This window comes from Neophocaena asiaeorientalis, unplaced genomic scaffold (genome assembly GCF_003031525.2).
Source record: "Neophocaena asiaeorientalis asiaeorientalis breed wild unplaced genomic scaffold, Neophocaena_asiaeorientalis_V1.1 scaffold627, whole genome shotgun sequence".
NCBI classification, from domain to species: domain Eukaryota; kingdom Metazoa; phylum Chordata; class Mammalia; order Artiodactyla; family Phocoenidae; genus Neophocaena; species Neophocaena asiaeorientalis.
Window position 1 is genome coordinate 1,854,603 of NW_020174427.1, and position 16,384 is coordinate 1,870,986.

Genomic DNA, 16,384 nt, shown 5'->3' on the forward strand with positions numbered 1-16,384 from the left:
CGGCGGCGGGGGCCGGGCGGTGGGAGGGGCGGCTAGGCGCCCGCGCTTTCCCGCCTCAGGACGGCCGGACTGCCTGCGGGGCAAGAGGGAAGCCGCCCCCGGGGAGTGAGAGCAGCAGACCCGGCTACGCTGGGAGGCAACTTTGCGGTCAGGTTTCCCGCGGCTCCCGGGGGCGGCCGGCTGGAGCCGCCGCGTCCTTCCAGCCGGGAGCGAGGGGACCGAGACGTGTGGCTTCCTCCCCGCTCGCAGGTCCACAGCATGTCCTCCTCCGGCCCTGCTGCGGAGGGAGAGGGAGCCCCCGCCCAGCCAGCGTCCGAGAAAGAGCCCGAAATGCCCGGCCCGAGAGAAGAAAGTGAAGAGGAGGACGAGGACGACGAGGAGGAGGAGGAAGAGGAAGAGAAAGGTGGGGAGGAAGTCTCGTTGCTAGTGATCGATTTTCCCGAAAACGGTTTTCTGGCTGTTTTTGCGCTTAAAGACGCTAAATCGGAGTGATTTTCAGTAAGAGTGTTTGCGGAATTAGGGTTTTTCGTGTTGAGCTGTAGCAGGGAAAATAACTTTGGGAATTCCAATTAAAAAAAAAATTACTCGTTCCGTTACTACTTTGGAGTGCCGTTTACTTCTCGTCAGCAACAGAGAAGTTCATAACATTTTATCATTTGACAGGAAGTTTGTAAGTTTCAGATCTGTTTTTTTAAAAGTGCTAGCCTTGGGAGTTCCTAAGGTAATGTTTTGTTTTTGCTAATTTAAGTACACGTCCTTTGCCTTTTGAAGTTATTGTAGGGTCCTAACTGAAATCATATATTAAGACTTGAAAAAGTTATTAGTACGAGTCCTGGAAATATTTTAATAGTTTTAATTTATTTGCCGAACTTCAGCAGACGTTCTTTTCAAAGGCTTAGGGGAGTTACTTTCACGGGGAAACACCGGTGAAAGCTGTTGCTCCCTTAGAAAGTAGTTAAATACGAAAGCAGTGAACTGTGAAAGAAAGTTAAATGAGAGCTCAGAGCTGTCTCAGTTTTGGTGTTGAGAGAGAGTGGTAGTAGCCTATTTGGACGCACGAAACCGAGGAGTCTTAGAGAATTGAGTGGTATGCTGCGTCAGTTTATCCAGGATGCATGGGGCAGTGCCCCTTAGGTGTGCCCGCTTCCTAAAATGTTTCTAACCACTTAAAGCTCCGTGTCACAGATCTTATCCTTCTCTCCTGGTGTTAGCCCAATCTAGGTTTGTTTAATATTTGACTACCGCTCAACCAAACTTGGGAAGAGGTTTGAGGATTTCGTCCCAAACCCAGGTTTCACTGTCAATTTTTTTTTTTTTTTTAAGTCTAAACCAGTCCACCGTCAGCACTTTTTATAAATACAATCTGGGTTGAGATTACATGGTGTGCCTTTTGTTTGTCTAAAGTGGTATGTGCTCTAAGGGGAAGCATGTCCACGTTTAAGTACAAAAATGCTTAGGAAAAATACGAATTATTTTTAAATTATTCATAATATAATAACTCGAAATTGGCCGCAGTATCTCACTACTAGTCCAAGACTTTCTCAGCGCTTTTTCCTCCAATTTTTGGTTTTGGATACCACCGAGATGATGAATTTCTTCACATCAGGAAGAAATTATAGAAGTCATGTAAAAATTATATAAATGACCGGTACAGTATTGCTCGGGAGATTGATGGCAGTTTAAATTGTGATTTTTTTTTTTTTAACATGAAAATTAAAAAAAAATAGCCCCAGGCAGTTCTATAGTTGTCCTAATTTATTATTGTTCTCCTTTTCCTCATTTGAGGTGTTTGTGGAGCAGTCGAAATTGTGGATGTTTTTATCCTACTTGGCCCTGAAAATTTAACTCTACTACTGAGGCATCATAGAAACAAGACACTGAAATTTGTGCCAAGTAAGGGGGTGAATTGACTTAGCTTGGCAGTGGTTTGGGGAGTGAGGGGAAGGGCGGTAGGAGATGCCTTGTAAAAGATGACTCCTAGGTTTCTGTCTTTGGCAGCTGGGTGGATAATACTGCCATTTTCTGAAAGATAGAATTCATGAAGGTGAGTGAGTTTGGAGATGATTATGACTTCTGTTTCGGATGCATTGAGTTTGGTGCCTGTAGGACATGAAGTGGAGCTGTTCAGTTGACAGCCTGAAGCTCAGGAGAAGGCTCTGGACTGGAGGTAGACCAGGAATGTCTTTAGCTTATAGATGGTAATCAGCAGCAAGCAAAGGGCTTACATCACTCAGGGAAAGGAAGCGGAGTGGTCACCAGCGTTGCTTTAGAGTGCTTTCTCTCCTTGCCGCACACCATTGCCAGCATACACCTGCTGGAATCCCTTTCTTTTTACTAATTCTTTGTGGGCAGATCCTTATGTCTCCAAATCTTACCTGTCCTTCAAAGCCAGATCCAGTGTTTTGGTCCTTTTTCCATAATCGAAAAAGAATTACTCTTTCATCAACTCAGAGGACTTTCAATTATATCTTTCTTAAAGTGTGTTATCATCTTCTACTTTGGAGTATATTTGTGTCTCACGGACCCCAGTAGACATGATCTCTTTCAAGAAATATTCAGTTTCTTAATCATCTATTGATGCTGCCTTAGTATCTAGTGCAACTTGGCACAAAATAGGCATGCAGGTGAATGAGTGGAAGCACTTCCAGCAATCTATACTGTCCTCTTATTTATCTGACTTTATCTCAGTCAGAAAGTAAGTGGGTTTTAGAAAATCCAGCCTAGGGACTACCCTGGTGGCTCAGTGGTTAAGAATCTGCCTGCCAGTGCAGGGGACACAGGTTCGAGCCCTGGTCCAGGAAGATCCCACATACCTCAGAGCAGCTAAAGCTCGTGTGCTACAGCTACTGAGTCTGCGAGCCACAACTACTGAAGCCCGTGGGCCTAGAGCCCGTGCTCCGCAACAAGAGAAGCCACCGCAATGAGAAGCCTGCGCGCCGCAACTAGAGAGAGCCTGTGCGCAGCAGTGAAGACCCAACACAGCCAAAAATAAAAAAAAGAAAATCCAGCATAATGTTTAAATTGTAAAATATATATATTACCTAGCTTAGGGGAAAAAAAGCAGTCTGGACTAAACATTGCAAAACTTTTTTACAGGGTTTTATGACCATTATTATGAACATCATTTATTGAACTACAAAGTAATGCCCTCCCAATTGATTGCCTTAAATGTAAACTTGTAGAATTTTACCCTAGCCATAGTAACTCCAGACTGCTCTGCCTTACTGTTGCTTTTCTTCTGTCAGCTTACTAAATTATTGCTTTGCCCTGAATATCTCTTGAAGTTCTTAAAATCTCAATCTAAACTTGCTGTTTTCTGATGTACGGTAAATGGAATCCCAATTAATAGAATTATGTCTAGTCAAATAGTAGGTTTAATGAGCACCTTGGTGATTTTTCACAAATAAAATGACTGGACTTCCATAGCAATAATTGTAGCTGGATAGAAGTTTGTTTGCTTTCTGATTTTTTTTTTTAAAAACTACTTCCCCTGTGGGGTTGCCAGGTAAGTAAAGTGTTACTTTTAAAAAACTTCAGCAACGCTATTAACTTATCACGTATTTTCATCTCTGTTGTATCATTTACTTCTCAAAATCATGCTCAGGAGAAGAGTTTATGTTTATGTAATAAAGTTAATACCTTCTTTAAGCTTTTTGTTATTTAAGAAGTATTAAATTGATTTCTAGAAAAGAGTCTCATCGTGGAAGGCAAGAGGGAAAAGAAAAAAGTAGAGAGGTTGACAATGCAAGTCTCTTCCTTGCAAAGAGAGCCATTTACAATTGTACAAGGTAAGTTTATGTTCCTTTCATTTTATAGTGAAAACGCCTAAATGTACAAAATGATGGATAGCAGTGCTTATTAGTTTTTAGTGTTTACTAAGTAGCAATATATAACTGGTGTAATTCTATTTAATTTGCCCTATTAGAACAGAAGTTATATGTAAATTATGCTGTAAAAAACAATTCTCATTAAATTAAATGTTCTAACACATAATGGGTATTTAACTTTAACATGGTATTTTTTCCTAGGAAAGGGGCAGAAACTTTGTGAAATTGAAAGGATACATTTTTTTCTGAGTAAGAAGAAAACGGATGAACTTAGAAATCTACATAAACTGCTTTACAACAGACCAGGCACAGTAAGACCTTTTTTATACCTTTTACCTAGTAGTCTACTTACGTGTTAAAATACTTCACAATGGAAGCATAATTTTAGTTCTGGAAAGGACTTAAGCAATCAACTAGATCAATCTCCATACCATACAAGTGAGCCAGCTGGCACACAGTTGAATGACTTATCACAGGAGATGTAGCTGGATATTAGCCATTAGTATTTTAACATCCAGGGCTCTTCATACTGTAGTTGTTTTAAAGGCAAACTAAAATTTCATATTGTGAAATCAAAATTATGATTTTAGTGATTTTTAACTGTATTAGAAGAAATCTGTTTTTTTGGTTTTTAAAAAATTAATTTATATTTATTTATTTATTTGGCTGTGCTGGGTCTTAGTTGTGGCACGCAGGATCTAGTTCCCTGACCAGGGATCAAACCCAGGCACCCTGCATTGGGAGCACGAAGTCTTAACCGCTGGACCACGAGGGAACTCCCTTTTTTGGATGTTTCTGACCATTCAGAAATAAATGATTACAGCATATTGTATCTCATTTTGAGGAAATATCTGTTAGGTGGTAATTTTTTGCCAGTGTTAGAATAAATCAGTGTTTCATTTACTGAATTACTATACTGTACACACAACTTCAGTATTTCATATAAGTGAGGAGACTTTGAGTGGACAAAGTAAAGTTTGACATTGTTTGACTGTCTGAAGCATGGTAAAATTTATTTTCATGTGTGTTACCTCAGTCGACCCTGACAACAATCTAATCTACACAAGTCCCATTACTGCTAAATGGTATTAACTTTTGGAGGTGCTCTGTTCTTTTTAAAGAATCAATCCCTGACTTTCTGTTGGAAAATAAGAAATATTACTAGCAACTTGTATTATTTAAGGAAAGGACGTCATTTTTTAAAAAATGTTATTTATTTATTTTGGCCGCACTGCACGGCTTGTGGGATATTAGTTCCCTGACCGGGGACTGAACCCGGGCCCTTGGCAGTGAGAGCACGGAGCCCTAACCACTGGACCGCCAGGGAGTAGGCTGTCTTTTTAGTAACTTTCCACGTCCCCTGATGCTGTCAGGTAACATTTAGTTGTGGTTTTATAATTACTAGTAAAAATTCCCAGATGAAATGCATTTCAATTCAAATTGTTATTTTCAAAGAATTGAGTTTGAACACTTTATAATGTTAATATTTTAGTAGCAAATACAGTTTTCCAATGTGAAGAAAAAATGTTGACTACACCAATATTATAGCGTGGAGACAGGTGTGAAAATAAAGGTGTTGGCTTTGAAATTTTTCTTGTGTACATTACTGGGTAATAAGTAGTAGCATTAATAATAGGAGAAACATTTTCAGGTGTCCTCATTAAAGAAGAATGTGGGTCAGTTCAGTGGATTTCCATTTGAAAAAGGAAGTATGCAATATAAAAAGAAGGAAGAAATGTTGAAAAAGTAAGTTATTTTTATAAATATCATAGTTAATGTGCTTCACACTTAATTTTAAACATTTAAATATAACTGCCCTTACATTTTCAGTAGACTGATGATTCTTTGCTTTAAATTCCAAGAGCATGTCATCATAAAGTATTAACTATTTCTGATAAATAGTGGCTGTCAAGATTATTGAAAACTCTAAAGACATTTCTGATTCTTAGAAGAATGATACAGGTAAATCATTCACACAGTCCAAAATTCAGGAGGTCCAAAGGAAGTGTAGTGAAAACTCTTCCATTCCTGTTCCCTGCCAGCTACTCTGTTCTCCCACTTATAGGTACCATTTAAACTATTTTGAAGTTAATCAATTTGATAGAAATCATGTCCATTCTAATGCAAACAAGATGATATATTCTTTAAAAAAATTTTTTTAATGTGATGATATATTCTTATAAGAGTTTTTGTTTGTTAAGTCACCTGTAGTTTAAAAACTCTAAGTATTAAAGGTCATTACCTATACCTTCTTTGAGACATTGTCAGTAGGAATACTCAGGGGAAAATGTGTTGTTTAATCAATCACCAGCCAGAAGAATTAACAGGTCTGTGAATTTTATAGTATTGAAAACTTGAGGTTATATTTCAGTGAACTAAGTGAATTTATTTTCATACCACCTTTAAGACTTAATTGGTAAATGATGTTTTCCATTTATTAATAATTACATCTGGTTGTATTTTGTGTAGTAGTCAAGATTATCGGGAGTACTTCTAAGATTCAGAGAAACGTTGGCTGTTTTCTTAATATTTGTGGCTGAGCCAGTTTGGTTACCTATTATCTTTATATTGTGGAGAATGTTTATAAACTTTCCTACATAATCACATTGGTTTCTTCCATTTTCTGTTTCAGATTTAGAAATGCCATGTTAAAGAGCATCTGCGAGGTTCTTGATTTGGAGCGATCAGGTGTAAATAGTGAACTGGTGAAAAGGATCTTGAATTTCTTAATGCATCCAAAGCCTTCTGGCAAAGTGAGGATCACTTTTTACTATTTCAGTAACAAATCAGTTATTTGTAGTGTCTCCATTCTCTTTTTTTCTGGAACATTTTAATTAGCATTGCTGTCAACATTCAGTAATATCTTTTACATTCAAAGAATATGCCTTCCGTTGACATATCTGCAACAATTTCATGATAGAAATAACAGAGAAGGCATACGGATGTGTTTTCCCTTATCAGATGTAAAGGATGTAAGATTAAGAAAAATAATTGTTAACTAAATGTCAAATGGGACAGAAATACAAAGGAAGTATCCAGAGTTATGTATATAGAAGCACTTGAAGAACAGAAACAGGTTGAGCTGAGGGTGAGGTGTTGGGCTGGTGAGGGAGGGTGTGCGACCTATAATCAGATCAGGAAAGGCAAGATGGTGTATTAAAGCTGGACATTTACTAGATACTGGAATAAGGTTATGAGAAAGTGACAGAAAAAAGCTGGCTCTTTGAAGTTGCTTGGACTGTATTTCCAGAATCATCAAGAGAGCCCAGGAGCTGGACAGGGAAGTAAAAGTCTTACAGTTTTCACTACTCTTCTAAAATCTGGATTAGGTTTGCCCTGATTGTTCAACAGTAACAAAGGACATCACTGAGTTAAAATGTTTATTGAAGTGCTAATTATATGACCTTGCATTTTCAGTTTGTTTTCAATCTTTTAGCAAATATTTTCATATTTTCTCATTTTGATAGGAAAGAAATTGGGAAGAGATCTAGAGGGCCTAGGAGTTCAGGGGAACACCATCAGTGAGGGGAGAAGGGCATTAAGATTAGAAACCAGAAAATAGCTCTGGGACTTTATTTTTGTCTGCTCTTGGTCCTGTTGACCATTAGCTGGATAGTGATACTTAAGGATATTTTTGTCATACAGCCACAAACTGAAGGCATATGGTAATGGGGGAGGAGGGGTTCTAGTTGATTTATTTAAAAGATGAGTTTGAACACTATTTCCCCAGAAGCAGTTACTAAGTTGCCTGAGATATGAGGGATATGTTTATATTCAACGTTTCCTCAGTGATTTTCAAGTGTGTTAGTCTCAAGACCCCATTACCCTTTTAAAATCAATGAGGACCTCAAGAGCTTTTGTTTATGTGGGTTATTTTGATATTTACTGTATTCTGAATTAAAACTGAAAAGTTCTAAAATAACAGGCTCACTACATGTTAACAAAAGTAATATTTGTATGAAAAATAACTATACTTTACAAAATTTTAATGAGAAGAACGGCATTCTGTTTTTGCAAATCTGTTTATGTCTGTCTTAAGAGAAGACAGCTCTATTCTCATTTGCTTCTGCATTTCCTTCTGTTGCAATGTATTGATTTGCTTGAAGTACATGAAGAAAATCCAGCCACACACAGCTGTGTATGTAGAAAAAGGAAGGATATTTTAAAAACCCTTTCAGTTAATTATGGATAGTCTCGTTTGATATAACACCAAAACTCCACAGTGGGGAGGTTCTTAAAGGTTAGTTGTAATGTGGTATCTAAAACCATGTTAATAAACTTGGACCTTTTACCTATGCATATTGTAATATGCACTCTCCATTTGGAAAATGTTGGTTCCCTGAATTATGCATATCTTCCAAATGCTGGCGCATTTCATTGAACACTGTCAAAAAGTCACATTCATTAATATAACCTTTGTCTCATCATTAGGTATTGGGAGGCTGTCAGGTCCATGAGAGTGGCTGTGAACTTTCCAAAATTTAATTTTCACTTGAAATTTTGAAATTTATCATTGGCAATACATACTGTCAGGTTTCTTGTGAGGTGACAGGCTCACATTTATTTCTGAGACTATGTCTGTCAAATACCTAAGTCTGAATAGGCATAGTTTTTTAATTATTCTTTTAAAAATGATATTCCATGAAAAAAGGTAGCTTAGTTCACTGCTCAGTTGTGCAAGTGCTTTTCTTTGAGAAGATCAGTGAACTTCCTTATGTAGCCAAAGTACTCTGTGTGTACCTCCAATTTTGTTATACAGATGGTATAAAGACATGTACTCAAAGGTTGAGAGTTAACACAGTATTTACTGTTTCATCAAGAATTGGTGTGTGGTTATGAGGAATATAATGACTACAAACACAGTTTGCTGCCTCCATCTCGATAAGGTACCAGTAGGTTTACCCACCTTTGCTTTTTGCACAATTACTACAAATGTCAACGCAGTGAAAAGTGAATAAATAATGCCTTGGTATTATTATGAAAATAGTTCTGACCTTTTGGGCTTCTGGAAAGGTCTCAGGAAACCACAGGTTCCATGAACCAGACTTTGAGAACCACTGTTTTATCCTTTTTTATGGAATCTTACTCTTATATCCATTTTTCATATCTGATTCTGTGATGATTACTCCTTAGTCTAATGGTATCAATCTCAAGCTATTTTCTGTGCTACCATATACTTCCATCATTTGAGGAAAACACTATAAAGTCATTAATACTAATTTTTTCTGCTCTAGGATAGTCTTAAAATTATTGATTTAACATTGTTTTACTATCTTTTTGTACTTCTAGCTTGACGGTTAATCAGATTTTGTTTCCAAAAAGGGATGATGCTCTTGACATTGGATTCTGATTAATAGATTCAGCTATTTTTAGAACCAGTATAGGAAAGCTCTAAGGCATTTATATATTATTACTTTTTAAAAATGAAAGTCTCTTCGTTTATTTTTAGAAGTTGCATTTTCTTGATTGGTTTCTTGAATGATGCAGCATTCTTCCACTTTCTTGTATAAATTTATCTAGCACCCATTCCAGTCCTCATCTTACTGATTTCACATACAGATTATATTCTTATAACCTGCATCTGGCTTCTGAGCTGACATAGGGATATCACATTTTTCAAATATATTCATGTCTTGGATTTCATTTAGTGAATAGTGAGAGTTTGGACGGTGAGTTACCTTTTCTCCAAACAAGCATATCAAAGAATTTATCCAGATGGATTTGGTTCCTGGTAATAGGTGGTAATGGCAGTAGTTCACATAACAAGGTTATCTGTATACATTTTAGGAGGTTTCTTGTGGAGAACCTCTCTGAGGAATATCTTTGGTCCACTAACTTATTTTCTGGAGGTACCTAGATTGGCTGTTTCCCAGTCTGTCTTTAGAGAAGGGTAGGTTGTTTGGGCAAGCTAGAGGCTGTCCTGTGGGTTGTAGATAGCCTGAAAATGCCACATTACACAAAGCAGCCACCTTTTCTTAATTTTTGTACAGGTAACATTGATCCCTAAGACTGAAATTTCCTGAAAGAGAAGGGACCTGTGGTTCTGCTAGTTTCATGAGAGATAGCTTAGAGTTACCAGTAACATTTACACAATCGCGTATCTTAAGGTTACGTTACAGAATTTTCCTTATTGTAGAAAATAACATAGGCAAAAATAAAGACAAAAGATGCCCATGATTTTAGAAGTAAATAATTTTAATTCCTTAGTCTTTTCAGATCCTTTATGCAAGGTTATTTTATAGTTTTCAATTTCAGAAGTTAGTAAATACTCCCCTAAGAAAGCATTTAAAAATTAAAGTTTTTAGTTAATTAAATTATTTTCCTCATGTGATCTCTGCTTTTTAAATATACATGGTTTAATTGAATATCAGAGTAATGGCAGTGGCACTTATTTTGTGGTTCTTAATTCATTTCATAATTAACATACTCGACACTTATTGCATATTTAAAATCAGTGAGAATATAATCCTGGCATTATTGAAAGTAGAACCCATAGGTAATATGAATATAAACTGTATGTTTCATCAATTCAAGATGTGTAAAGTGAGGTTTTATTTCCTTTATGGATGATTCCTCCTGGTCGATTAGTGGGTCCCCTAAAGCAAGAAGGCAGTGACAGTTTTAATGCTTGTAGGAGTGAAATAAATAGCAAGTCTAACTGGAAATATCATCTTGATGAAGTATAAACAAATATCTGAACTTAACACAGTGTGCACTTGGGCTTCTAGTCCCCTGTCAGAATGTAGAACACATACTTCTTTCAAATATGTGAAGAGTCTTGCCTAGAACCTAAGGTTCTAAAAAAAATGAAAGGGTGTTGGTAGTGCAGACAAAAAGGTTGACTCAACACATGCAGTTAAAGATGAATTCTCTGTAAAGCTGCTAAGCTTGGAAATAAAATTTCTTGAGACAGGAACAAGAAGAATTAAGTTGAGAAGTAGTTATCAAAAAGACATGATTGACTTGGAAATATAATACCTCATTGATGTTATCCTTATTTTATGCAGCCATTGCCAAAATCTAAAAAAACTTCTAGCAAAGGCAACAAGAAGGAACGGAACAGTTCTGGAATGTCCAGGAAAGCTAAGCGAACCAAATGTCCTGAAATTCTGTCAGATGAGTCTAGCAGTGATGAAGAGGAAAAGAAAAACAAAGAAGAGTCTTCAGATGATGAAGATAAAGAAAGTGAAGAGGAGGTAAAATGTTGGGGTTTTTTCATTTCTTTTCATGGAGAGAATTAAATACTCCTGCTATATAATAGATTAAGACAGAAAGCATAGATTTGAAGGAACTATATATGTACCATGTTGGTTGTTTTTAATTCCAAAGACACAGAAAGGATTAAGTGTAAACCCTTTCTTTCCCTTAAGGAGCTTTTAGTTTTATTGCCATGCCAGAATGTAAGAGTTGGAAAAGAATGAAGTTGCTGTGCACTGTTTGAGCTGGACCTTGAAGACTAGAGTAGGTAAATAAAGGGGGAGGAGTACATATCCTGACAGGAACACAAAGGAGACTTTTAAAGAAATTTTTCGTAGTATATTAATACTTTATGATTGACTTGTACCAGTTTATTCTGCTTTATGCAAAAAGCAAGGATTAAGGACCACCGTTTTATCTCAGTTTGGGATTATTTAATGAGACTAGTGGCATTTGAAGTTTATTTGATTGGTGGGCAAATTTTGTGTCACTTAGGAATGCCTGTCATTTTCTTTTACTTGGCAGTATTTATAAAATGTTGAGAATATTTAGTTTCTGAAGAAAAACTTTGGGAAGAGGAGAGCTGCTGAACCATGTAAGGGGTTAGCTTTACCCTCTCCTTAATATGTATCTTCAATCAAGTAGATGAGGGAGAGGGTACAAGGAGGTGATTTCCTGTTATTGTTAACAGTGTTTTGCTGGCTCTATTTTAACTTGTTTTGGTGCTCTCTTTAATGATCAGAACTTGCTCTGTAAATTGGGTAATCCCCCTTGTCTTATGTAGGGGCTTGATTAATGTGGCTTGACATTTTGGACCAAGATGATTCTTTGGTGTTGGAGGGGGCTGTCTTGTGCATTGCAGAGTATTTGCCCACTAGATGCCGGTAGCACATCCCTGCCCCCAGCCTCCAGCTGTGAAAACCAAAACTGTCTCTAGACATTGCCAAATGTCCCCTGAGGGCAAAATCACCTTCAGTTGATAACTGCTGGATTAGAGAGAATAAAGATGTGGTGAACTGATTTTATAGGTGTGCATTTTGTGTATACTTGTCTTTAGGTATTTAAAATCCATGCTTGTTTTAAGGTCAGAGTTTATAAAGACTTCTATAAAGCTAAGTGTAGAATGCTTCATAATTTTAAAAAGGATACTACAGATCCAGCAGGTGTTTCATAACTAGTATCTTAATATATTTTTGGTATGAAGGAAGATGAGTAATCTGAGCACTAGGGTTTTTATGGAATAGATTTTAAGGACATGTAGGAGGAAAACGTGTTATTTATATGTGAATATAAATAGTGGCAATTTTGCAGTAATAGATTTCCTCATTCAGCAAATTTTGGGTTATCTACTATTGTGTATTCACTATGCACGCTTCCCAAGACCTTTTTAAAGGCAGACTTAAAGCATGAAAAGTTGTCGTAGAATATAAACATCTAATTTTTTTTGTAGAAGCAAGATGATTAGGAGCATGGCCTTTGGAAACTGGGTTCAAATCCCAGCTGTACTCTGATTGTCACTGTTTGACTTTGGGCAAGTTACTTGTAAATTCTGTACCTGTTTCCCACCTTTAAAATGGGGATAATGATAGTACCAGCCTCCAAGGGTTGTATTAAGTGCCTTTATTTAAAGCACTTAAGAGTAGTACTTGGCACAAGTACTATATAAGTATTAGCTGCTGCTATTACTGTTAGTATTAAGATGACATTTTACCATATGCAAGATTTATAAATCCAGTCTTCTTGTCATTACTAAGGTGCAGGTTAAAAAGTGAGGATATTTTACACTCGTTTTCTCATTTGCTTTCCAGATTATTGTCCCTTTGTTCTGAATAGAGTTAGTTGACATCTGTGAATGTAGATGACTCCTGATTTATAACCATATTGGTTCCTGGATAATGATCACAAATGGAACTGTCCCACTACAGATCAAAGCCTTTCTTTCTTCATTGCCTTAAATGAGGATCATTTGCTAGAAACCCAGGTCAAATGATGAAAATCCATGGAGAAAAAAAAAAACCACAAAAATGCCTTTCAGACATTAAGTATGTAAAGCAACACAATCTAAAAGCTATATCATAATGCTTTGTTTTCTGCTTTGGTTTTTCTACTTGGACTGGTATTGACAGACTTCATAAAATATAATGCCAGTAAAATCTGGACTGAGAAATCTTTTTTTTTTCCTGATAAATAACCCTCTGGCAAACATAGGTATTCTTCATTTCTTTAAAGACTCCTTCAAATTTAGGGCCATCCTCCTCAAAAACTTTATTGCTGATTCCATTGCTGTGAAAGGCTCTGAATGCCTTTGAAAGGTAAGTGTTGGCAGGAAGGATAGTATTTCTATAGTAACTTTGTTTTCCCTTATTCTGTTTTTTTGAGGAGTCTGTTAAGTGGCATCCTTGTTAGGGACTTCATAAACAGGTATTTTTGGTCAATACTATGAAAGGACCTCTTTTCTAAGGCTATACAGAGGAATTGCAGGTTGATTGGAAAAGTTGAGGATTGCTTATAGATGTAATTTTTTTTTTTTTTTTTTTGTGGTATGCGGGCTTCTCACTGTTGTGGCCTCTCCCGTTGCGGAGCACAGGCTCCAGACGCAGGCTCAGCGGCCATGGCTCACGGGCCCAGCTGCTCTGCGGCATGTGGGATCTTCCTGGACCGGGGCACGAACCCGCGTCCCCTGCATCGGCAGGTGGACTCTCAACCACTGCGCCACCAGGGAAGCCCTATAGATGTAATGTTTTTTGCAGATTTTTTTTCATGGAAAATTACTGGGTTAATATTATTTATTTTTATTTCCTGAAATGAATTTTTCCTTCATAGATAAGAGTTCTCCCTGTTAAGATCAGCTGCTTGTTCTATTTTAGATTCTTGGAGTAAATAACTGAACTTGTTTCTTGTTTCCTCTGTAAATTGAGAGCTTTGGACCAAATAATCTGTATCATATTGCTGAAGTCAGAAGTTTTAAGCAGAAATCCAGTTCAAGTTATAGTTGTTCATTAGCCAGTTATATGAGGCTGAATATTATTCACCTGCTACTTTCCATATTTAGCTGTGTGAAAGAATAGGATACTTAATTTATAAGTAAATGTTATTTTAAAATATATGTTTGAAATCACTGAAAACTGCAGTTAAAACAGAATTGACAGGGTTTTTGTTTTTTTTTTAAGTCTTTTATATGAAATATGTCACATTTAGCATGTTAGCCAGCAATTGCTAAGACATTTTGTTTGAGGTTCTCTGTACCTATACCTCTGCTTCTATGATACGCAGCGAGCGGTTCCATCTCTTGGAAACTGGGTTCAAATCCCAGCTGTACTCTGATTGTCACTGTTTGACTTTGGGCAAGTTACTTGTAAATTCTGTACCTGTTTCCCACCTTTAAAATGGGGATAATGATAGTACCAGCCTCCAAGGGTTGTATTAAGTGCCTTTATTTAAAGCACTTAAGAGTAGTACTTGGCACAAGTACTAAAAAGTGGTTTTTAATGTAATCACTTTTTGATTGCTCAGTTCAATAAATTGAGAGTGTGCTAAGTGCTGTTGGGGTTACAGAAAAAGAAATTCTCTTTTTCTTTAGAATTAATTCACATAAGGAGGTGCTCTTTCTGAGTGTGACCTGGGTAATAATTCCTTTATAAAAGAGCTGGTCTAAACTTCTTTATCACCTTGGCTCTTGGACATTTGCTTACTTAGGGCAGTAGAAGGAGAGCAATTTGGAACCAGGAAGAAACTGATAGATGAGATTTCTTTAGAATGAGAGAATAGAGGTTTAATTATTTTCTATAAACTTATTATGAAAATCAACTGATTTACACATTGGAGTAGATCTTTAGGGGAGGATTCCTGAAATGAACCAGTGAGATTAAATCATACTCAGGCATGCCGTTCACAACAGGTATTACCTTAGGTACAGAGAAATTATTGAGAGTACAGAAAAAAGAACGGAGAAGCAGTGCTCTCCACATTAGAGAAAACAATTCTAATTATATTTTAGACCCTTAAAAGCTAGCTTAATGCTTCTTCAGTTTTTGTTTCCTAGTGTTTTTATAAATACTCTTTATCTCTAGGAAAGTATAAAACAAACTATAGATATTTACTTTGTGAGTATTGAATTTATCTGAATGTTCCCAGATACATCAGGAATATCTTCAGCTCTGAATACTTAAAAGCCCTACTGATAATGTCCAAAACAGGAGTTCCCTTTTTCTTTCAGGACTAGAAGTCCGCAGAGAGGCAATTCTGGGCTAGTAGAGCGGCTCAAGAAAGGTACTAAGAATTTGGGGATTGTCTCTTCCTGAGCCACCATCTTTACATGTGGCATTAAACCTCATGATCTCAGGATGATTGTTTTACCTTTAGGCATTGTATCCCTGTTCCAGATAAAAAAAGAGTAAAGGGATTTTTTCTAGTGATGTTTTGGCTTTTTCCCCCACTGGCAGGGATACCTTTTACCAGAGATCTCCAGGTACATCTCATTGGCCAGAACTTTTTACCCAGCCACCTCTAGTTGTAGGGGAGGCTAGTAAGACCCAAGTGTTAGCTTTCCTGCGTCTATAGGAGGAAGGCAGATAAAAAGTGTAATGTTGAGTGAGCCATCCTACAATGTTTACCAAGTGAGAGAAATTTTCAGTTATAGTTTTGATAAACATTTGGGCCATTTGAGAAATTATTTGGTAGTGGTGGGAGGGTGAACGTGAAAGCTTTGTTAGTCCTTAAATATGTTCTAAAAAATAAGAATTCCCCCATCTCAATCTGATCAGAGGAATTACAGAATTATATAAACTATTGAAACCTTTTGTTGGAAGGCAAAATTGAATAATTACCATAATAAAATCTGTTTAGGGTTAAACTTGCTTTCATAATCTTTTGTGGAATATAGCAAGGTTTGCACATTCTTTACTCTTGGCACTCTCGAGTTTTCTCAGCCAAGTTGTTAAAAGAATAGTGTATTTTAAGCTAATACTTATTTTGTTCATCTGTTCACCCAGTACAACCTTTCTGCTGTGAGGACAGGATTCTGGCTCTGTGACAGGCGTCTTTTTTGGAGACCCTCCTTCAATAGCCCTGCTGCCTATAAAAGATAGGTAAGCCTTCTCCCAAGAATTTTTTTGCCTTCCTTCAAAAAGTGCTCGTGTCATTCCTCTGATTCTATACCTTCACGGTTATCAGACACATGGAAAATCTTCAAATTTTTAAAAATTTATATTACTACAGTACATTGTAAAAAGTTTAGATGACGGTACATTGTACTACCTGAAATTAATGGCAGCTCTCAGTTTTATCTGTTTCCCTTTAGCATGTAAAAAATACCTACAGTACTGGATGGTCCTGATTGAACCACTCACAGTATATTCAAA

General features: G+C 36.9%; 1 protein-coding gene across 1 annotated transcript in view; it reads left to right on the top strand.

The window, feature by feature from the left end:
* Nucleotides 1–44: 44 nt before the first annotated feature.
* The window catches only part of DEK (DEK proto-oncogene), a 29,884-nt gene continuing 13,544 nt past the window's right edge, over nucleotides 45–16,384 (top strand). Inside the window, exons 1-6 of the mRNA XM_024756737.1 lie at nucleotides 45–403; nucleotides 3,687–3,788; nucleotides 4,029–4,138; nucleotides 5,479–5,573; nucleotides 6,460–6,580; nucleotides 10,835–11,023. Coding sequence (XP_024612505.1) covers nucleotides 259–403; nucleotides 3,687–3,788; nucleotides 4,029–4,138; nucleotides 5,479–5,573; nucleotides 6,460–6,580; nucleotides 10,835–11,023 — 762 coding nt within the window. The 5' untranslated portion in view covers nucleotides 45–258. The remainder of the gene's footprint in view (nucleotides 404–3,686; nucleotides 3,789–4,028; nucleotides 4,139–5,478; nucleotides 5,574–6,459; nucleotides 6,581–10,834; nucleotides 11,024–16,384) is intronic.